Raw genomic sequence first — 24762 nt, 5'->3', positions numbered from 1 at the left:
CATAAAACATATGTTGAAACTATCTTATGGCTTTTGCCCATTTAGGATCACTGAAATATACTGATTTAGGTAAAAGAAAATGAGAGAACCTGCCAGATATTTGATTGAAGCCTTCCAGAGTAATCAGTTTCATTTCTCTTGGTGAGATGAAATTCCCTCTGTCCTTTGACGAGAATAATAGATGAGCAAACCTTGAGTATATTATTTTGAAAATCTTATTTCAAGTCTGTTTTAAAATGAAACTAAAAAGATATTAAAGGGAATGCTGTTTAATGCAAGTGTAATAAAATTGTTTATAACAAAAGATACTTTGCTACATTGTAGCTTTAAGAGAAGTTAGTTTGTAATTTTGAAAATTAAAAATTACATTAAACTTTAAAGGTTAATAAAAACAGCCATATGTCTTTGGCTGTTCTAGACTTTCTTTAGAAAGGGTTAGAAGAATGACTATCTGTACTATTCTTAAAGGGTGGGAGAGAAAAAAACTGTTTGAAAATAAGCACTTTCACTGGTTCTTAAGCTGGATGAGGAATTTACACACACACACACACACACACACACACACACACACACACACACACACACACACACACACAGGCCAAAAATAACATGAACCTTTATTTGGTATCAAAACAGGCTGCCTCTGTTTTGATTAAGAGCAAGTGTGTGGTGCATCATGAATTCTATAAAGTGTTTTAGTGATTTTGGTCTAATTGTAACCAATCTTCCGTAAAAATATCATGCAGCTGCAACAGTTTTAGACAGAGCACTTCATTGCCGAATAGCTCTCTCTCCAACACACATTCTCTATAGCATTAACATTAGTAGAGGCATACAATGCAAGAAAGCAAGCTTATGCAGCATCAGCCAAAAAAAAAACCCTCCCATTTCACTCCTCCATTTGTTCCAAATGCCTTTCCAGCTCAGCCTTAAATTTATTTAGGCTATCAACTTCCACAACAACAACAACAAAAGAGGGAAGTCTGTTCCACCAATCAATTACCTACTGACTAAAGGCAAATTTCCGCACAAACTGTCTTTCCTCAATTTGAATCTATGCCCCCTCAGGTTTTTAATCTGAGCAAGAGGAAGAATCCCATCAGCATTCAGCTTGCTCAACCCATTCAAGGCCTTAAACACCTCAATCAGATCACCTCGCATGTGCCTACTCTCCAGGTGCTGCAATTTGCAGAACTTAAGCCTTTCTTGGTAAGGATTGAGATCAGGTGAATGTGGTGGAAATCCTTGTCATGGTCTCCTTCTGGCATGATGTGCTGTTACATTATTATCCATAAAGTGGCCATCATCTTCAGGATAAAAGTGTAACATTGCATGTTGCAATAGATTTGATACAAAATTTGGGTACTCCGTGGATGACATTCAACCTTCCACTGATATCAACGGACCTAGTCCATGCCAACAAAATAAGAAGGCAAGCATTATCCATTGCTTCATGAGATCCTCACCACAATCTCCATCTACCATCAGTACAAAACAAAGGGTATTGTGATTTGTCGACCACATGACTTTCTTCCATTGTTCCACTGTCCAATCATGATGTTCTCGGCACCACAGCAAGTAGATTTTTCTTTTTTCATCTTATACAAGTGGCTTCCAAATAGGCAGGTGGCTGCCAATACCCAATTTCTTCACTTAGGTGACACAGAAGCCTTTGATATATATATATAAGCTAGTCTGTAATCAAGTCACAAAGGAGATTAGGCAGGCGAAGGCAGATTGTGAGAAATCTTTGACAAAGGATGCTAAGAAGGATTTCTTTACTTTTATAAACTCTAAAAGGAAGGGGATGAATCTGATTGGTCCACTTGATATCGATGGTTTGACTGTTGATGATCCTGCTCAGACAGCAAACAAACCGAATGAGTATTTTGCATCTACATTCACACATGAGGAGTTAAAGTTTGAAAATGCCACAAGGTTATCAAATTGTAACAGGGTGCTTAATGATTTTGTAATAACTGAGAACAAAGTGGGGGAGAAATTGTTGAAGTTAAACATAAGAAAGGCACCTGGGATGGATGGGTTCTATCCAGTTATATTAAAGGAGGCGGCAACGGAAGTAAGCAAACCCTTAGCCATAATTACAAGAGCATCCTTGGACTCCGGGGAGGTCCCCACAGACTGGAGATGTGCAAATGTTTCCCCAATTCACAAATGGGGATCGAAGGGTGACACGAGTAATTACAGACCAGTTAGTTTAACTTCTGTTCTGGGTAAAATAATGGAGTCACTAGTTAAAGATGCATTGCAGGATCATCTAGACAAGACTGCAGCAATATTTCAGACACAGCATGGGTTTGTTAAGGGAAAGTCTTGTCTGACAAATTTAATTGGTTATTATGATGTGGTTACAAAGGAACTGGATGCAAAAAATAATTTTGATATCATATACTTGGATTTCAGGGAAGCTTTTGACACTGTTGCACATGGAAGACTACTGTACAAATTGGAGCAGAATGGTATTAAGAGTAAGTTGCTACAATGGATAAAAGGATGGTTGAGTGGGAGAAGACAGAGGGTGGTAATCAATGGGTGCTGCTCTTTGTGGACTCCCCTCGACGTGGGCACCTGTACGTGGTGAGGGGACCTCCCAGTGATGCTGCTGGGTTTCCAGATTAGCATCACTGGGATCTAACACCCATACCTTGGTTCCAGGGTTACAACTTTGGAATCCGGCGTATGCAGCCATGCGCCGCAACCCGTGGAATGCGGAAAGGGGGATCCTGGGGGTTGAGGGGCCCAGCCTTAATACACCACTTTGGCCCCTGCTTTGACAAGACGGGTGGTCCCGGACCGGCCTGACTGGGATCAATCGGCAGGTGGTTTTTACTGCTAGGGTCAACTGCATTCCAATAAGTCTCCCTCCCTTTGGTCCTGGGACGGGATAAAGACTTATTGGTAACGTGGGTATGGTGTTCTAAGCGAACTCGGCGTCCCATTCGTGTACGCAGTACCTGCTAGTTCACGAGTGGGCGTCCCCTCGTAGGGCTCCGTGGTGGTTAGTTAGTTAGTTAGTTAGTTATTTTGGTTTTTAGGAGCATTAGCAACTAAGGCCATATTGCTCCGGGATATGCGGTGGTCATTCCCTGACCTTTCCGCACCCTCCATATTTGGTGGTGACGGGCTCGAACCCCGGTCTAATCAAGAAGCGTGTGCTACGCACTGCTGCTCCTTCCCACCTGGCTACGGAGGCGCCTCTCCGTGGTGGGTGAGGTACTTAGGCATCAGACACTTTCTCTTTACTCCTATGAGTAATTTAAATCCCATTTCTTCTGGGGCCCCAACAAGGCCCCTACCTAATCGAGATCATGACGCAGATAACACCTCTGCAAAAAGAGCCAGAACTGAGGAAATACCACCACCATCAGTGACACCGCTTTTCCTCATTCTCCATTCTACCGGAGGGCAGTCCATTGGAAAGATGTCACCCTTCTTCATCCAGAAAGGATTAGAAGGGTTGGCAGGTTCACCAAAATCTGTAAAAAGACTGCGTTCTGGCGACCTTTTGGTCGAAGCTTCTACCACCAAGCAAGCGGAAAAAATCATAAAGTCTACATCCATAGGGGGAATACCTATCATCGTAACCCCCTCACAAAACTCTAAATTCTTCACGTGGTGTCATATCAGAGTGGGACCTTCTTCATGTTTCTGAAGAAGAGATCTGCTCTGAATTAAAAGAACAAGGAGTGACAGCTGTCAAAAGAATATCAATGAGAAAGGATGGGAATCTCGTCCCTACCCGAGTTCTCATCCTGACGTTTAACACCCCACGGCCTCCAAGTTCCATCAAGGCAGGCTATCTAAACTGCCCAGTGACGATTTATATCCCAAACCCACTGCGGTGCTTTAGATGCCAAAAATACGGCCACTCACAAACATCTTGTCGTGGTAATCCTGCCTGTGCTCGATGTGGTGTTAAAGACCACAAGAGCAAGGAATGCTCAGCTCCAAAACCTATCTGTGTCAATTGCCAAGAAGAGCATCCCACCTACTCTAGAGCATGCCAGCGGTGGAAGGATGAAAAAGAGATCCAAAAGTTAAAAACAGAGCTGAATATCTCTTACCCAGAGGCCAGAAAACGTATCCAACCAATAAATAGTGGGAAACCTTCGTATGCCCAGAAGGTTTCTGCTAAGTGCACTATCAGTACACAAACTGAGATGACTATACCACCGAAAGAGTCATTCACCCCGATTGCACGCTATTTATTGAGCTCACAAAAGCCCACCAAAAAACCACAATCAGTTGCCACTCCTATATCCGTACCTCCTAATGCTCCACCACTACCAAAACCAAGTGGTAAAGAGCCTGCAGTAATAACAGAAACAATGGATGTAGAGAACAAGGAGGTACAGGATGAATCAGACTTGGAACTCTTTGCGGAGGAAGAAATGGACACGGGACAGCGTCCTTTCTTTCCCAAAAAAGATAAAGCCAAGACTGATAAAAGTAAGCCCTCAGCACCTCGGAAGCCGCCTGATGGACCCACCAAGCCAAAATAATGGCTAAATTCCTACAATGGAATTGTCGTGGATTCCGGCGAAATACTGATGACATCAAGGCCCTCCTGCAAAAGCACAAGCCAGTTTGCTTTTGCTTGCAGGAGACTTATCTAAAGGCAAATGATGATCCCATCATGCATAACATCACAATCTTTCGTAAGGATAGAATTTCAGATGGTCCTGCTCATGGAGGAGTGGCTATCCTTGTGGGTAATCAGACCACAGTTCAGCCCTTGCTAATTACAATCAGCATTGAATCTGTTGCAATTCGCCTTACAGTGGGATTTTTATTAACTGTGTGCTCTATTTATTTGCCACCTGGGACTGACATCTCCCAGGTAGACCTTGATGATCTTGTAACGCAGTTGCCTCCCCCTTTCTTACTTCTCGAGGATTTTAATGGGCATAACACCCTGTGGGGTAGTGCTAACATTAATGGAAGGGGACGAGTCATAGAGCGTATGCTCAATGACAATGACCTTTCCCTTCTAAATATTGGAACAAATGCCTTCTTCCATATGCCTACCCGTAACTTTTCTGCCATTGATCTTTCTATCTACTCCCCTTCTCTACTCCCTTCACTCACTTGGGAAGTGGAGGAGAATCCATACGGAAGTGATCACTTCCATGTGATAACCTCGTTACACAGTGGGAGACCGTGTCTTCCTTTCAGGTTACCACGGTGGAAGATTGATCAGGCTGACTGGTCTGCCTTCCAACATCAGGCAAATTTTCATCTCAGCACCGTCAGTCGAGAGCCTATCAATGATGCAGTAACGTACATCACAGAAACTATTGTCCAAGCAGCTGCGAATGCTGTTCCAAAAACATCTGCCCGGTTTCCACCATTTCCCAAACCTTGGTGGAATTCACAATGCACAGCAGCAAAAAAGGCTCAAAACAAAGCGTGGGGGATATTCCGCCGATATCCTACCACTGCTAATCTAATAGCCTTCAAGCGTGCACGAGCCAAAGCAAGCTACATTCGCCGTCAGAGTCAAAAGGAATCATGGATCCGTTTTACAACATCTATTAACCAGGCTACCAATTCTAAGGTAGTCTGGGATAAAATCCGGAAAAGGAAGGGAAAATATACATCACACCATTCTTCAATCTTAGATTATAATGTATGCGCTATTGCAGATCAAACTGCAATAGCCAATTCTCTTGGGGAAACATTCTCTAACATCTCTGCAACATCTTCGTATTCCCCAGAGTTCCTGGTCCTGAAACATAAAATTGAAAAGCAGGCCCTTACTTTTAAGTCCAAGAGCCTCTATCCCTACAACGAGGCATTTACTATACAGGAACTGGAAAGAGCCCTCACTCTTTCCAAAGCAAGTGCTGTTGGACCAGATGGCTTCCATTATGAAATGGTTAAGCATCTTTCAACAAAATCTTTGGATTATCTGCTCCTTCTATATAACAGAATCTTTATAGAAGGGCAGTTTCCGAATTCCTGGCGCAAGTCAACCCTTCTTGCCTTTGCTAAGCCAGGAAAGGATCCAAAAGTCACCAGAAACTATCGTCCTATTGCTCTGACTTAGCTGTTTGTGCAAAATCCAGGAGAGAATGGTTAATTCTCGTTTAATCTGGTATTTAGAATCAAATGACCTTCTCTCCAACATCCAGTGTGGCTTCCGAAGGAACCGGTCCACTTTGGACCATCTTATTAGACTGGAAACATTCGTCCGGGATGCTTTCCTAAAATGCAAACACTTGGTGTCAGTGTTCTTTGACATGGAGAAAGCGTATGACACAACTTGGAGATTTGGCATTTTAAAAGATCTGCATAGCTTTCGTCTTAGGGGGCAACTCCCCATTTTTATTCAAAACTTTTTAGCCACTCGATCTTTCCAAGTTCATGTGGGATCCTCACTCTCTCGTTCCATCAGCCAAGAGGAGGGAGTACCACAAGGATCAGTGTTAAGTGTCACGCTTTTCGCCATCAAAATAAATTCCATCACAGAACAACTTCCTCCAACTGTAAACAGTGCCCTCTATGTTGATGACTTTAGCATTTTTTGTCAGTCATGCAACATGAGGGTAATTGAAAGACAACTGCAGAAAGCCATTGATAGTCTGAATTCCTGGGCACTTGCTAATGGCTTCAGGTTCTCGCCGGAGAAGACCGTTTGCCTACACTTTTGTCGCAAGCGTAATTTTCATCCTGAACCTGAATTAAGGCTCGGACAAAATGCTATTCCAGTAGCAGCGAACACTAAATTCTTGGGACTCATATTCGATAAAAAACTGACCTTTCTGGATCATATCCGTCAACTCCGCACAAAGTGCACAAGAGGCCTTAATATTCTCCGCTCGCTCTCCTCTACATCTTGGGGTGCAGACTGATGCACCCTTCTACGGCTTTACCGTGCACTTGTGCGATCTAAATTAGATTATGGGTCCCAAGTATATTCTTCAGCCAGAGACAGTGCCCTTCGATGGCTGGACCCTGGCCATCATCAGGCTCTACGTATCGCTACTGGAACATTTCGAACATCTCCTGTCCAGAGTTTATACGTCGAAGCAAACGAAGCACTGTTATCGCTTCGACGTAAGCAGTTATCTTTAAACTATGCTTTAAAACTGAAATCCCAGCCAGACCATCCAACATGGCCATTCGTTTGTGAGCCACGATGGGAAAATTTGTACAGCAACCGTAAAACTGCCAATCGTCCTTTTGGTATTCGTCTCCAAGAGCTACTCAAAGAACTTAATATCAAGGTAGACAAGGTTGCCCAAACACCAAAGCAACCCCTTCCACCCTGGCATGCTCATGTCCCGGCATGCGACTTATCCCTTAGAAATTGGGCAAAGTCGGACACTCCATCATCAGTCTACCTGCAGCTTTATTCAGCACACCGAGCTGAACATTCTGACTTCGCGCCAGTTTACACAGACGGTTCGAAGTCGGAATCATATGTGGGATCTGCTGCTGTCTTTACAGACAGCACTACATCGGAGCAGATTCCCTCTGAATGCAGCATATTTACTGCAGAGCTGCACGTTATTGAGTTAGCTTTGGATCACATCAGTAAATGCCAATACCAACGGTTCATTTTATATTCTGACTCTCTCAGCGTGTTACAGGCTTTAATAACTGTGAGATATAATTCTCATCCAGTTCTGCTAGCATTCAGCAGAAGATTCACTTTCTCCATGAACGTGAATATGATATCCACTTCTGCTGGATTCCCAGCCACATTGGGATTATGGGAAACGATTTGGCTGACACCGCAGCCAAATCAGCAATTCTCAATAATAATCGCTGCCTGTCAGTCCCCTATACAGACTACAGGCAAATAATACACGAGAAAATACATTCCCAATGGCAGGATTCGTGGAATAGACAGACTGCGAATAAATGATATCAAATAAAGCCTGTAATTGAACCGTGGCAGTCTAGTCTGTGCAGGATTCGTAAGGAGGAAGTTGTTCTTGCCCAGACCCGCATAGGACATAGTCATTTGACACATTCTTTTTTGCTGAGGGCTGATGACCCTCCTATGTGTGAGTCTTGTGGCACAATTTTATCAATTAGACACATTTTAGTTGACTGTCCAGATTTTAGCAATATCCGTTTTACCGCTTTTAACCATCTGACTGAGCCTTATACACTCAGTCAGATTTTATCTGACAATGACAATGTGTCTGCTGTTTTTAGCTATTTTAAATCAATAAAGGTTTTTACTTGTATTTAAAATTTATTTGTTGATGTAATTTCTTTATTGATTTATCATTTTTACATTTTATTCCGTTGTTATTTTATACCTTGACTTGGTGACCTTAATAATTAGGTCAGTAAAATTAAAATTTTTAAATATCATCTAGTTTTGGCGCATTATAGCCTTAGTTGCTAATGCGCCAATAAAACCTAACAAACCAAACCATCTTTGTGGACTAATGTTATTAGTGGAGTCCCACAGGGTTCGGTGTTAGGACCACTGCTGTTTTGTATATTTATCAATGATATTGATGAAAGTATATCAGGCTTGGTATCGAAGTTTGCAGATGATACAAAGGTTGGCAGGGTTGTTAATGATAGTAATGGCAGTGTGGATCTAGAAAACAGGATCTAGAAAATTTGGGCAGATGGGCTGAAAAGTGGCAACTGAAGTTTAACATTGAAAAATGCAAAGTACTGTATATGGGTAGAAGTAACCCCAGAGAAACATACCAACTGTGTGGTACTACACTTAAGGAGGTAGAAAATGAAAAAGACCTGGGAGTAATTGTGCAGTCAGATATGAAGTTTTCTGAGCAATGCAGGCAGGCTGCCAGGGCAGGTCATGGAGTGTTGTCAATGATATACAGGAATTTTGTTAGCAGGGAAAAGGAGGTGATTATCCCTCTGTATAAGGCAATGGTCAGGCCACGCCTTGAGTACTGCTTGCAGGTCTGGAGGCCTCATTTTAGGAAGGATGTACATTTGCTTGAGCATGTACAGAGAAGGGCAAGAAGATTGGTGAGGGGGAATGAAGGGATTCTCTTGCCAAGAGAGGCTTAAGTTCTGCAAATTGCAGCAGCTGGAGACTAGGCACCTGGGAGGTGATCTGATTGAGGTGTAAAACAGGATCTAGAAAATTTGGCCAGATGGGCTGAGAAGTGGCAACTGAAGTTGCCACTTCTCAGCTGAATTCTAATGGGATTCTTCCACTTGTTCAGATTACGAACCTAAGGGGGCATAAATTGAAATTGAGGAAGGACAGATGTAGAATAGATGTGCAGAAATTTTCCTTTAGCCAGCAGGTGGTTAATTGCTGGAACAAACTTCCATCTGTCGTTGTGGAAGTTGATAGGTTAAATAAATTTAAGGAGGAACTGGACAAATATTTAGAGAGGATTGTTTTGTAAATTTTTTTTTTTTGGCTGATGCTGCATAAGCTCATATACTTGCTTTCTTGCATCACATGCCACTACTACTATTTCTCTGCACATGATCCAGATGATTGAAATAGGTAAGTTCTGGGCTTGTTTAAATTCAGATGTTGTTTTCTGCACACTGGATGTCATATTTTTCTGTACAGTCCTCCCTGGACTATGATGTCTTTGCAGTATTGTTTTTCTGCCACATTTATGCCTTGAGATGTGGTAGAAATGCTTGTTTTCCAGTTATTAAAAACCTTTGAGGTGATGCTTTTGAGAAACCAGTTATGTCTTTCGTTTCTTGAGTCATTGCCCCTGCTGAACCTGCACTCGTGATAAGACATTTTTCAAAGTCTAATATATCATGCATTGAACAGCCTGTGCAGTCTTTATACTCAACGAGGCAACATGTGATCACTCCATTCACAGTTTTCTTTACATCTGTTTGCATTTATTTACATTTATATGCATTTCTTCTGTCTGTGACTGTCTTAATACAAAAGTTTGTATTTTTTTGCCAGTGTTTGTATATTTAGAAATAAATAGTGCTAACATGGATTTGTTAGGTGTCATATGAACAGTTAACCTCCTATAATCACTAAATACTTGAGGAAGATATAATCTTGTCCTCTGATATCTGTGATCCTGCCCCAAAAAAATAGCAGTAGCCATTGAGTTTGTTAGATGCAAAATGATTGCTATAGGGTTAATAGAAGAATTTTTAGGGAAAAACCAAAGCAAGCAACATAGAAATCAATATCAGGTAACTATGAGTGCTTGCCAGAATAGAGTTGTCAATCACTGATGAAAATGATGAACTGTATTCTTTCGTTCCCTTTTTGATTCTTTTTCTTATTATAATCAAAAACAAATTTTTACACTCCTCCAAAATTAAGGATACTTGATTGATTACATGTAACAGCTGTGGATAAAACTAAAGATACAAATAGTTAGTTATTAATAATGTGAAATAACTAATTATGTAATTTTGTAATATGAAAGCAGAGTGATATTGAAGATATTTAAATTTTCATGCTTTTTTATTATTATGTAGATAAAAGCAGGAAAGACTGCAGTTGTCTATATGCCAATTGTAGCTACTAGGCTAGGAAGCATTAATGTTACTGTAATGGCAAAAACACAAGTAGCGAAAGATGTAATAACCAAAATGATTGATGTTGAGGTAAGTTTCTAATGTCCTATGATTTAATATATAAATAAAGATAGTATAGTTGAAATCATTATTATTATCATCTCAGTTCATGAAATAAATTTTCTGGAAAATAATTTGGTGCTAAATATCATATTTCCTTACATAATTTTTCCAGACCACAATGTAAACAATTTATGATTTCAAGCATTTTCAACTGTCTTTTCATAGTTAAAGTGAATTCATATTACTTTTCTCACTTGCAGTGTACTGCCTTATTTCACTTCAGCATACTGCACCACACTGGTGCAGTATGTTAAAGTGAAATAAGGCAATTAGTTCTGCTAACAATACTGCTGCCTTTTCGCTTGCAGCATACTAATGTGTGTTTGCTTGCACCATATTCCCTATCCTTTCACTCACTTTATTACAGGTGGCACAACTTCTGCCTCCACACAGCAGTGTTTGATAACCTGAGCATGACTAGCTTCCTGCCAGTGTGAAAGAAACAAAATGAATATAAATGAACTTTTCGGTAATTAAATGAACTTTTTACCAATGATGAAATTGAATGCAAAATTCACTACATGGCACAGATGCAATTGCTTGGTAGATGACACTAGCGCATAATAAATTAAAAAATAAAATAATATGCCATGCCTGAATTATTCCACCCCCCACCCCCCCCGCCATTAATATAGATGGCCACATAAATGAACTTGGAAATGACAATCCTAAGAAACAAGAATGACCACATAAAGCAACCTTCCAAGATAGCAATGTTGCTCCATATGGTCATTCTTCCTGCCACTGAGACTTGAGCAGAAGTTTTGCCCACGTCTCAGTGGCATCACTCTGCTCCCAGCAGTCCAGAAAATTAAGACCACCACCAAACAGTGATCCATCAACTTCCAGAACTCTTTACTCTTTCCATATAATTAGCTTATTCGATTTCCTGAACTTGTCTGGATTATGGCACTCCCATCTATGATTTTGCCCAAAAGAATGTACCATGCTGGCTTTATCCTATACAGCACAGTAACCTGCAGATTGTACTTGTGCCTTTATGACATTGACTCACAGTCAATATATTTAAGCTCATTAGCCCCCACTGTTTCTCCACTGAAAAACACTATAGAGAAACAGTAGCCAAAATACAAAGTTGCTCTTCACAATCCTATTGAAATAATAAAGTTAGAATGTTTCTATTCTCACCAGGTAACAGATAATGACTTACATTTTTCCACCATAAACCCCATCTCATCAATGGACTTTAGCATTAGTTGAGGCATACAATACAAGGAAGCAAGCTTATGCAGCATCAGCCAAAAAAAAAAAAAAAAAAAACCTCCCATTTCACCCATCTATTCACTCCAAATGCTTGTCCAGCTCGGCCTTAAATTTATTTAAGCTATCAACTTCCACAACAAGAGATGGGAGTCTGTTCCAGCAAAACTTGTGACACTTACTTGTGTTAGTGGGGAAATTGCCTGTTCCTGACACTCAGTGTGAAATAACTCTCTGTAGTTCATATTCGGAACTATCTTTATTTCTTCCAATATATATATATTGATGGCTCCAAATCACATTCAGCTTTTGCAGGTGGGAGTGTTTCACTCTGTTCTCATTTTGGCATCCCTTCCATCTGAATACAGCTTCTTTTCAGCATGCATTTAAACTGACTCACTCACGACATTACATAATTCCTCATTAGGTTCACCATGTTTTAAACCAAATCAGAGCCTGCTACTGCAAATTGAAGAATGCCATCAACTGGTCACCTTTTGTTTATTCCCGCCACCATCCTGGCATATTGCAGGATGGGAAGAGGTGAAATAAGCAGGACAGTAAAGCTGCTAAAAATCCAATAACCTCAGTTCTTACAAAGAAACTTTACACAAATTCAGTATTTATGTAAAGTTTACAATTTCTTCCTTTAAAATTTGCCTCACTCAGCCAAATTTTAGATTACAGAAATGATATGTCTGATGTTTTTAAATATTTACAGTCCATTAACCTATGCATGTGTATTAGAATGTATCCTTTTATATTTTGATATATATTTGCTTCCTTTGACATGGTAACCTATTTAGAGGTTGCTAAATATATTTTTCATGTTTTCTCTTATCTCGACTTGGCACATAACAGTTTTAGTTGCCAATGTGCTATTAAACTGTCATCTTCAAGGAAGAACTAGACAAATTCTGAATGGTATGGATGGGTGAACTGTATAGGTTGGGTGTTTTTTTTTATATGTAAGCTTGTGTGATATGTAAGCTTGCTTTCTTGCATCATTTGCCTTTACTACTACTACTAAACACCAACCAACCTTCTTATGTTTTGTACTGTTTAATAGCAGTTTTATACATATTTTTATGACATAAATTTGAACATAAAAATGCTTTGCCATTTTACACTCTTTTGTAATTTATAATTATTGTTTAATATCCTGGAAATAAAGACTTTTGATACATGTTTATAGGGATATTTTCTTAATTTTTAACTGCAGAATATGCTCCTGTATTTGTTCTATGCAATTTCTAAACACACTGTATATTTGAGCTTAAAAAAAGTCATTAAATGATAGGTTTATTCATTTATAGAGATAACATACTTTACAAAAAAATATTTGTTTTGTTTTCTAGGCCGGTGGTATTCCTCAGTATAGACATACCTCTCTCTTGCTAGATTTATCACAAGGAGCATATCTTATGAAGTATCTTGATACCAATATTACAGAAACACCTATTTTGCATTTCCACCAAGAACGCCTTTACATTTTTGGATCTAATCGTGCTACAATAACTGTTGTTGGTGAGATACACATGTTTATATATTCTATTTTTATGTCAGTGTGCATTAAAATTTTTCTTACTTGTTATTTCACAAGAAAATAAAAACAGATGTATATTATAATGCAGAGGGTGTTATATTATTGTTTTCCAGGGCCTCAGGCGGGATGATGGATAACATTTTTAGAATTGAATTTTTGTTTTGTACTTATTTATGAAATCAGGACATTTACTGGCAGGATACTACTTTAAAAATAGTTTTGGTGCTTTTAAACTTTTAATGATTGTCTTGAGAAATAAAAAATAAAAAAAAGTTTCCTAGATATTACTTTTTTAAACATCTGAAGAAAGGTAAAAAGTGAAAATCAAAATGGCGTCACTTGTGTGATATATACCCATCCATTAGCATTAGTAAAGGCATATGATGCAAGAAAGCAAGCTTATGCAGCATCAGCCAAAAAAAAAAAAATACGCTCCCATTTCACCCCTCTGTTCGTTCCAAGTACCTGTCCAGCTCAGCCTTAAATTTATTTAGGCTATCAACTTCCACAACAAAGGATGGAAGTCTGTTCCACCAACCAACCACCGGCTGGCTAAAGGCAAACTTCTGCACATCAATCCTACATCTGTCTTTTCTCAATTTGAATTTATGCCCTCTCAAATGATTATTCTGAGCAAGAGGAAGAATCCCATCAGCATTGAGCATGCTCAAACCATTCAAGACTTTATATACCTCAATCAGATCACCTCGCAGGTGCCTAGTCTCCAGACACCATAATTTGCAAAATTTAAGCCTTTCTTCGTAAGAACAACCCTTTGTTCCATTCACTAATCTTGTTGCCCTTTTCTGTACTCGTTCCAACAGCTCTACATCCTTCTTGAAATGAGGCCTCCAGACCTGTATACAGTACTCAAGGTGTGGCCTAACCATTGCCTTATATAAGGGGATAATCACCTCCTTATCCCTGCTAGAAAAATTCCTGTATATCATTGACAAGACACTATGAGCTACTCTTGCAGACCGTCTGCACTGCTCAGAAAACTTCATATCTGCCTGCACAATTACCCCCAGGTCCTTTTTGTTCTCTACCACTGTCAGTGTAGTACCACAGAGTTGATACGTCAGTCTGGGGTTGCTGCTTCCCCATATGTAGTACTTTACATTTGTCAATGTTCAACTTCATTTGCCACCTCTCAGCCAATCTGCTCAACTTTTCTAGATGCTGTTGCAGCAGCGTACTGTCATTAGTGTCCTTAACAACCCTGCCAACCTTTGTATCGTTTGCAAACTTGGACATTAAGTTTGATATACCATCATCAATATCATTTATAAATACAGAAAACAACAATGGACCCAATACTGAACCCTGAGGGACTCCACTAATAACATTAGTCCACGATGAGCAGTGTCCATTGATTACCACTCTCTGTCTTCTCCCACTCAACCATCCCTTTATCCTTAGTAGCAATTTGCCTCCAATGCCACACTGCTCCAATTTGTGCAGCAGTCTTCCATGTGCAACAGGATCAAAAGCCTTTCTAAGATCCAAGTATATAATATCAAAGTTATTCCCTGCATCCAGTTCTTTTGTGACTGTATCATAGTATCCAATCAAATTGGTCAGGCAAGACTTTCCCTTAACAAAACCATGCTGCGTACAAGCTATAATTGAAGTCTTGTCTAGATGATTCTGCAGTGCTTCCTTAACCAGTGCCGCCTTTAATTTTCCTGGAACGCAAGTTAAACTAACAGGTCTATAATTACTTGTGTTGCCCTTTGATCCTCCTTTATGAATTGAGGTCACATTTGCACATCTCCTGTCCATGGGTACCTCCCCTGAGTCCAAAGAAGCTCTCATAATTATGGCTAAGGGTTTGCTTACTTCCTTTGTTGCCTCGTTTAATATAACTGGATAGATCCCGTCCACCCCGGGTGCCTTTTTTATGTTTATCTTCAACAATTTCTTCTCCACTTTCCTCTCAGTTATCACAAAATCATCCAGCTCACTGCCAGAGTTTAACTCACCTCTGGCATTCCCCTCCCTGAATAATTCCTCATGGGTGAATGTAGATGGAAAATACTCATTTAGTTTGTTAGCCACCTGAGCAGGATCATCAACAGTTGAACCATCAATATCCAGTGGACCAATCTGATTCATCCCTTTCCTTCGAGAGTTTACATAGGTAAAGAACTTTTTGTTGTTTTTCTTTGCATCCTTTGCCAAGGATTTCTCATAATCTGCCTTTGCCTGCCTACTCTCCTTTGTGACTTGGTTACAGACCAGCTTATATCTATCATAGGCTTCCATGTCACCCATGAATTTATATGTATCCCATGCATTTTTCTTCTCTGCCACATGTCTCATTAGTTCATCTGACATCCATTTAGGCCTAAACCTTGAACAATATTTCTTAGTTGGTATGTAAAGCCTAGTAGCTTCCAAGATAAAATCTTTGAATGCTTCCCATTTTGAATTTGCTGTTGGTAACATCATCAGTTGATCCCACCGTATAGAATTTAAATACTGTCTCAGACCACTGTAGTCACCTTTACGAAAGCAAAAACCCTTCCCTTTATCCCTGATGATAGTTACCTCTTTAAGTAAATCCCACTTCAGCACACTGTGATCACTGCCACCTAGTGGTTTCTTTATATGCAGATTCTTAATGCACGAAGAATCACTACTGATAATCAGATCAAGAGTATTATTCCCTCTAGTTGCCTCCCAAACATGCTGATGTAGAAAACAGTCATCCAATAAATCCACAAAAGCCTTGCTAGTGTGTAAGTGACCAACTCACAAATTCCAGTAAATATCTGGGAAATTAAAATCCCCCATTATAAGACTCTCTGATTTACTAGCCCACTCTATTTCCCTGTACAGTTTCTTATTATACTCGTCAGAGTCATTAGGCCTATAGCACACTGCTACTCTCAATTTTGATCTCCCAATGCGTATGTCACACCAAACTGACTCAACACTGCACTGTCCAGCGATGTCGACTGGCTTCACTTCCTTGGATTTTATGGGTTTCTTAACTAATAGCATAACCCCTCCTCCCTTCCTATCTTTCCTGTACACATTGTACTCCCCAAATTCCAATTCCGCATTCCTTATATCTGTGTGACACCACATCTCTGATATCCCAACAATATCTGCCTTTGATGTTCTGAGCAATAACTCAAATTCATCAAATTTATTTACCAAACTCCTAGCATTGATGTACATGCAAGTATACATGCACCTGTTCCTATTCTTAGCTACTCTAACACAACCCATGTGTTTACTTGTACCGCAATGACTCCCAGCAGGCTCTGAAATACCCTGCATCTTGTTTTCCAGGTTGCTGCTCAATCCAATAGAAGCAGTGCAAGAATCACTTTCACCTCTGCCAGTGGCTACTGTTAATCTATTAGTCCTTGTATCCCCCCAAGCTAGCAGTTTTCTGACCCACCTAAACTGCCTTGACAGCATCAGCAAATATTCTTGCACCCTTTCTATTTAAGTGTATCCCATCCCTGTAGAAGCAGTCTCTCCTGTTAACTAGTACAGACCAGGCTGAAAAAAATTCTACCCCTTGAGCCTTGCACAATCTTTCCAGGGCCGAATTGATCGACAAGGCTCTCATCATATACTCCCTCTTATGGTGTCTGGGAAGAATTGCAGATACTTTCAAATTCAACCCTAATTCACGGCTTTTTTCAACAGTGAGCTGTACTTGTTAAGTAATTCTGCCGGTCTCCTACTCTTAATATCATTAGTGCCAACGTGTACAACAATATCACCCTTTGTGCCCTTAAAAGATGATATCTGCTCTACAACGTCATCAATCTTTGCCCCTGGCAGACATACCCTGGTCCTGTTCCACCTATCCTTTTTACATAGCATGTTCCCCGTTTCACTTACAATAGTCACCAACCAGTGCTAGTTCCTGTGGGACCAATGCATTCTGCCTTGGGAGTTGCTGCTGTGTTGCATGATGATCAAGTGCAAGCTCTGGCGTTGATGTGGGCAGCTGAGAGCTTGATGGGCTCCTCAGTTTAGATCCTTCAAGGGCATCCACCCTGTCCTTCAAGCTCTCATATAGGCCCATAACAATGCTGAGTTGTCGCCTCATTTCCTCACACTCCTTACATTGCACGCACACAAAGACATCCCCCTTGGCAATATCATGTCCCATACCTGATTGCTCCACAAACATCAAGCAATTTTATCTCAGTGCATTTTTAAAGGCTGTGATTCAGAGGGCAACTGCCCCCCCCTCAGTTCTCCCCTGAGCCACAGCACTCCATTTAGCTTGAGCCTTTTGCTTTGCTGCTCTGGTCTGAGTCATGATTCCGATTCAATTTCAGTACAAAATTATAACCTTAAACTTGTATCCCAACGCAGTTGTAATACTATATATCTATATTTAAAATATTTTGGGAAAATAATGTTACTCTGCATTAAGATTTTTTGTCTTTATTGCCTGGAAACACTTCCCCTCCAGTAACAGTGACAGAACTTGGATTTACTCTCTTTAGAAATTATTGCTTTTAACCACAAGCCAATCTAAAGTTATTAATAATGTTTTTAATTGAATAATATCACCAAGAAGGTGAATCCACTATTCATTAAAAACTTGAAGGTGCTGTTGTGACCAGTTCCATAACTGTTTGGGTTCTATCATGTTGTTTTTGCTGGTGGTGCAGCAACTAAGACTATAATGCACTAAATGCAAGCCTTAAATCTTGCTTGTTTGTTTTATGAAATACAAGGGTTCAGATAACATGATGTTTATTAATTAGGTTCAGATAACATGATGTTTATTAATTAGGTTCAGAAAAATGAAAATATCACCATTATCCTGTCAATCTTCAGAATGCTCAGTAATGTTATCTGATTGTATTTAAATCTGTGAGGAAAAAACTGTTTGTCACTCAAGCATAAAGGATATTCTGTGATGATATGCTTTTTCTGGACCTCCCCTTCCTCCCTGACCATTACTGTACTGTTAGGGAGGAAGGGGGGATCATCATTTTGTGAGTGGCTAATCATAAATGAGGGCTGTAGGACAAATGCACAATCTGGCCGGTATGGTTTCTTGCTATTTGTTTTCAGGCTCGATGGCTATTATTTGGATTCCATTTTTATTTCAAAAAATGTATTATTTGGTTCCAGTGAATAATAAACATTAAAATAGATGTATCAAATTTGCTTGTAAGTGAAAAGCCAAGTGGCATGCAGAACAAACTATTAAATGAAAAAGTAACTGTTGTTACACTTATAAACCGCTATTACTGGGGTAGCACCACACAGCTGTTTAGTAAAGAAGCTGGGTCTTATTCCAGTGCAGGTATTTCTATTTGTAGAATACCTCAAAGGAACAAATTTCTGAATAATTGTTGAAAATGTCCATCATTAATAGTTGCAATGGGATTAAACCCCTCTGCATTTCTCCCAAAATTTTGTCCATATATAACAAGTGTTGTTGTTGTTATTTGGTTTTTTTTGGAGCATTAGTAACTAAGGCCATATTGCTCCGGGGATATGCGGTGGTCATTTCCTGACCTTTCCGCATCCTCCATATTTGGTGTTCACGAGCTCGAACCCCGGTCTGATCAAGAAGCGTGTGCTACGCACTGCTGCTCCTGCCCACCTGGTTACGGAGGTGCCATATAACAAGTGTAATTATTCTTGTTAGTGTCCTGTAATGTGATGTAATCAAATGGCCACTTAAAAGTATTCCACTATCTGTAATGAGTCCATTCCTTAAGCTCTCTTCTGTATTACTTCTTTTTAGTAAATAATAGAATGTTGCAAAATGCCAAAAAAAAAAAAAGGAATTAATTCTGTTTAAAGGAAGTTATTTTCTTCAGAATATTATCTACTCATCATTATTATTAAGTTTTTATTCATGATATTGTAAATTCGGTTTATTTATTATTATTATTTTTTTAATTTTAAACTAGCTTAAATTTAGTAATGAAAACTGTCTTTTATATATGTAGGTGATGTTGTTGGAGCTGCATTTCCTACTATGCCAGTTAATGCTTCAGTTTTGCTGAGGAAACCTGCTTGGTGTGGTGAACAGAACATGTTTAATTTTGCTGCAAATCTTTATACTTTGTTATATCATCGTCTTTCTGGGCAGAGACAGTTTGAAACCGAAAAACTTGCTTTTAATTATCTAAATATTGGTATGATTTTTTTTATCTATTCAGCTTCATGAATTATTATTTTTCAGATTTTTTTTTATTTTAACATAAATTAATATCTTTGACAAAAAAAAAAAAAAACTAAACCTTAATACTACTGACATTTATATTTAATAAAAATGCAAATGAACCATTTAATTAGATAAGATCCCAAAATAAAGTTTGTTGGATGAAATAATTAAATGAATTAGTGTTTATTAAAAGTTATAGAGTTCAAGAACTTTAGTTCATTTTATTTTGACTTAATTTATTTGTAATACGTTTTTCACTTTTATTAAGCCCTACACAATACTTTTCTCTTAAAGTCAATTTAGTCTGACAACTTCATATTGATCATTCCTAACAGCTTTTTTTTTTTTTTTTACTTTGATAGAAGGCCTTCTCCATTGGCTGCTTTAAGCAGTCAAGTATCCAAAAAAAAAGCTACCTTTAAGTCTCCATCCAACTTACAGGAAGCATTAACTCTATCACACATAATTGGAAATGATAGAAATATTGATGAACTGTTACACTTTTTGAAATGCCTTCAGATATATAATCAGCTCAGACCATCATGGAATTTAAGCAGAAATTTTGTTAAAAAATATCACCTATAGATACACTTTAGCTCAGGAGGCCATTATGCTGATAAACTCTGAAAGCAACAATAATAGATAAAAGTATATACAAGGTGTGGCTATTAAATAACAAGACTGTTACAATAAAATAAATATAATGAAATATTTCATACCTTATAAGTTATCCCCTTCAAAATAATTGCGTTGGTCTTACACACACTGTTCCATACTTTTCTTCCAAGCACAGAAACATTTGCAGACATCTTCCGTAAGCCCTTTTAACGCTTCAGTCGCTTTTTTTTTATGACTTTAGTGGACTGAAAAGGGGTTCCCTTATGTACACTTTTCAGTTTAGGAAAGAGAAAAAGTTACAAGGGGCTAAGTGGTGAGTAGAGTCACATACAGGCAGAGCCGCACCAACCCGTTTGTGCAAGGGGTGCACCGCACCAGGGCGATAACGGCTAAGGGGCGGCAGAGACTAAGAGGCGGTAAAGACCATGTTCTGTAAACACTAAAAGAGATGGCAAAGACTAAGGAAACAAAGTTCAATGTTTCAAAGAATGTGTTTTGTTGTATTTTATATTAATAAATAATAAATTTTAAATTTAAAACTTTTGTTTTCAATATTTCTCAGATGTCTGAGGAAGGAAACGACTCTCTGATTATGAATACAGAAAAAGAAAAAAAAATGAAAAGCGACCAAATTAAAAAGCAATAAGTTCGATTTCCTCTAGCTTTACTATTGATGAAGAAACTGAAACACATGAATTATTACCTTTCCAAGATGTTGACATTCCAATTCAGCAAGAAACACTAGGTGCAAATGAAGCAAATTTGGATAATTTGCCCCTCGACGTGGGCACCTGTACGTGGTGAGGGGACCTCCCAGTGACGCTGCTGGACTTCCAGACTAGCATCACTGGGATCTAACGCCCATACCTTGGTTCCAGGGTTACATCTGTGGAATCCGGCGTGTGCAGCCGTGCGCCGCGACCCGTGGAAGCGGAAAGGGGGATCCTGGTGGTTGAGGGGCCCAGCCTTAATACACCACTTTGGCCCCTGCTTCGACGAGACGGGTGGTCCCGGACCGGCTCGACTGGGATCAATCGGCGGGTGGTATTATACTGCTAGGGTCAACTGCGTTCCAATAAGTCTCCCTCCCTTTGGTCCTGGGACGGGATAAAGACTTATTGGTAACGTGGGTATGGTGTTCTAAGCGAACTCGGCGTCCCACTCGTGTACGCAGTACCTGCTAGTTCACGAGTGGGCGCCCCCTCGTAGGGCTCCGTGGTGGGTGAGGTACTTAGGCATCAGACACTTTCTCTTTACTCCTATGAGTAATTTAAATCCCCTTTCTTCTGGAGCCCCAACAAGGCCCCTACCTAATCGAGACGATGACAAAGAAAACACCTCTGAAAAAAGAGCCAGGACTGAGGATACACTACCACCATCAGTGACACCGCTTTTCCTCATTCTCCATTCCATCGGAGAACAGTCAATTGGAAAGATGTCACCCTTCTTTATCCAGAAAGGATTAGAAGGGTTGGCAGGTTCACCAAAATCCGTTAAACGACTGCGTTCTGGTGATCTTTTGGTTGAAGCTTCCAGCACAAAACAAGCTGAAAAACTCTTGAACTCTACATCCATAGGGGGGAATACCTATCACCGTAACCCCCCACAAAACTCTGAATTCTTCACGTGGTGTTATATCAGAGTGGGACCTTCTTCATGTTTCTGAAGAAGAGATCTGCTCTGAATTGAAAGACCAAGGAGTGACAGCTGTCAAAAGAATATCAATGAGAAAGGATGGAAATCTCGTCCCTACCCGAGTTCTAATCCTAACGTTTAACACCCCACGGCCTCCAAGTTCCATCAAGGCAGGCTATCTAAACTGCCCAGTGAGGATTTATATCCCAAACCCACTGCGGTGCTTTAGATGCCAAAAATACGGCCACTCACAAACATCTTGTCGTGGTAATCCTGCCTGTGCTCGATGTGGTGTTAAAGACCACGAGAGTAAGGAATGCTCAGCTCCAAAACCTATCTGTGTCAATTGCCAAGAAGAGCATCCCGCCTACTCTAGAGCATGCCAGCGGTGGAAGGATGAAAAAGAAATACAAAACTGAAAACAGAGCTGAATATCTCCTACCCAGAGGTCAGAAAACGTATCCAACAGTAAATAGCGGGAAACCTTCATATGCCCAGAGGTTCTGCTAAGTGCACTATCGGGACACAAACTGAGATGACTATACCACCAAAAGAGTCATTCACCCCGATTGCACGCTATTTATTGAGTTCTCAAAGCCCACCAAAAAACACAGTCAGTTGCCACTCCTATATCCGTACCTCCTAGTGCTCCACCACTACCAAAACCAAGTGGTAAAAAAGAGCAAAAACGTTTGGAAGAGTCACCGTAATACCAGAAACAATGGATGTAGAGAACAAGGAGGTACAGGATGAATCAGTCTTGGAACTCTTTGCGGAGGAAGAAATGGACACGGGACATCGTCCTTTCTTCCCCAAAAAAGATAAAGCCAAGACTGATAAAAGTAAGCCCTCAGCACCTCGGAAGCCGCCTGATGGACCCACCAAGCCAAAATAATGGCTAAATTCCTACAATGGAATTGTCGTGGATTCCGGCGAAATATTGATGACATCAAGGCTCTCCTGCAAAAGCAAGAGCCAGTTTGCTTTTGCTTGCAGGAGACTTATCTTAAGGCGAATGATGATCCCACCATGCATAACGTCACAATCTTTCGTAAGGATAGAATTGCGGATGGTCCTGCTCATGGAGGAGTGGCTATCCTTGTCAGTAATCAGACCCCAGTTCAGCCCTTGCTAATTAAAACCAGCATAGAGGCTGTTGCAATTCGCCTTACAGTGGGATTTTTATTAACGGTCTGCTCTATTTATTTGCCACCTGGGACTGACATCTCCCAGGAAGACCTTGATGATCTTCTAACGCAGTTGCCTCCCCCTTTCTTACTTCTCGGGGATATGAATGGACATAACACCCTGTGGGGTAGTGCTAACATCAATGAAAGGGGACGGGTCATAGAGCGTATGCTCAATGACAATGCCCTTTCCCTTCTCAATACTGAAACAAACACCTTCTTCCATATGCCTACCCGTACTTTTTCTGCCATTGATCTCTCTATCTGCTCCCCTTCTCTACTCCCTTCACTCACTTGGGAAGTGGAGGAGAATCCATACGGAAGTGATCACTTCCCTGTGATAACCTTGTTACACAGTGGGAGACCGTGTCTTCCTTTTAGGTTACCACGGTGGAAGTTTGATCAGGCTGACTGGAATGCCTTCCAACATCAGGCAAATTTTGAACTCAGTACAGTCAGTCAGGAGTCTATCAATGACGCAGTAACGTACATCACAGAAATCATTGTCCAAGCAGCTGCGAATGCTGTTCCAAAAACATCTGGCCGGTTTCCACCATTTCCCAAACCTTGGTGGAATTCACAATGCACAGCAGCAAAAAAGGCTCAAAACAAAGCGTGGGGGATATTCCGTCGATATCCTACCACTGTTAATCTAATAGCCTTCAAGCGTGCATGAGCCAAAGCACGCTACATTCGCCGTCAGAGTCAAAAGGAATCATGGATCCGTTTTACATCATCTGTTAACCAGGCTACCAATTCTAAGGTAGTGTGGGATAAAATCCGGAAAATGAAGGGAAAATATACATCCCACCCTTCTTCAATCCTAGATTATAATGGATGCGCTATTGCAGATCCAACTGCAATAGCCAATGCTCTTGGGGAAACATTCTCTAACATCTCTGCAACATCTTCGTATTCCCCAGAGTTCCTGGTCCTGAAACATAAAATAGAAAAACAGGCACTTAATTTTAAGTGTAAGAGTGACTTTCCCTATAACGGGGAATTCACTATACACGAACTGAAAAGAGCCCTCACTCTTTCAAAAGCAAGTGCTGTTGGACCAGATGGCATCCATTATGAAATGATTAAACATCTTTCACCAAAATCTATGGATTATCTGCTCACTCTGTATAACAGAATCTTTATCGAAGGGCAGTTTCCGGATTCCTGGCGCAAGGCAACCGTTCTTGCTTTTGCTAAGCCAGGAAAGGATCCAAAAGTCACTACAAATTATCGTCCCATTGCTCTGACTAGCTGTTTGTGCAAAATATTGGAGAGAATGGTTAATTCTCGTTTAATCTGGTATTTAGAAACAAATGACCTTCTCTCCAACATCCAGTGTGGCTTCCGAAGGAACCGGTCCGCTTTGGACCATCTTATTAGACTGGAAACATCCATCCGGGATGCTTTCCTAAAACGCGAACACTTGGTGTCGGTGTTCTTTGACATCAAGAAAGCGTATGACACAACTTGGAGATTTGGCATCTTAAAAGATCTGCATAGCCTTGGTCTTAGGGGACGACTCCCCACTTTTATTAAAAACTTTTTAGCCAATCGATCTTTCCAAGTTCGTGTGGGATCCTCACTCTCTCGTTCCTTTAGCCAAGAAGAGGGAGTACCACAGGGATCAGTTTTAAGTGTCACGCTTTTTGCCATCAAAATAAATTCCATCACAGAACAACTTCCTCCAACCGTAAACAGTGCCCTCTATGTTGATGACTTTAGCATATTTTGTCAGTCATGCAACATGAGGGTTATTGAAAGACAACTGCAGAAAA

The 24762-nt window shown here is 40.2% G+C and overlaps 1 protein-coding gene across 1 annotated transcript in view; it reads left to right on the top strand.

Moving 5' to 3' along the window:
• LOC150078931 (CD109 antigen-like) overlaps nt 1-24762 on the top strand; it is a 223646-nt gene that overhangs the window by 152287 nt on the left and 46597 nt on the right. Inside the window, exons 22-24 of the mRNA XM_090383675.1 lie at nt 10447-10575; nt 13188-13356; nt 19327-19515. Coding sequence (XP_090239801.1) covers nt 10447-10575; nt 13188-13356; nt 19327-19515 — 487 coding nt within the window. The remainder of the gene's footprint in view (nt 1-10446; nt 10576-13187; nt 13357-19326; nt 19516-24762) is intronic.

Source organism: Mastigoproctus giganteus, chromosome 10 (genome assembly GCF_048544385.1).
Source record: "Mastigoproctus giganteus isolate SK-2022 chromosome 10, ASM4854438v1, whole genome shotgun sequence".
Lineage (NCBI taxonomy): Eukaryota > Metazoa > Arthropoda > Arachnida > Uropygi > Thelyphonidae > Mastigoproctus > Mastigoproctus giganteus.
This window is presented reverse-complemented; position numbering and strand designations above follow the sequence as displayed.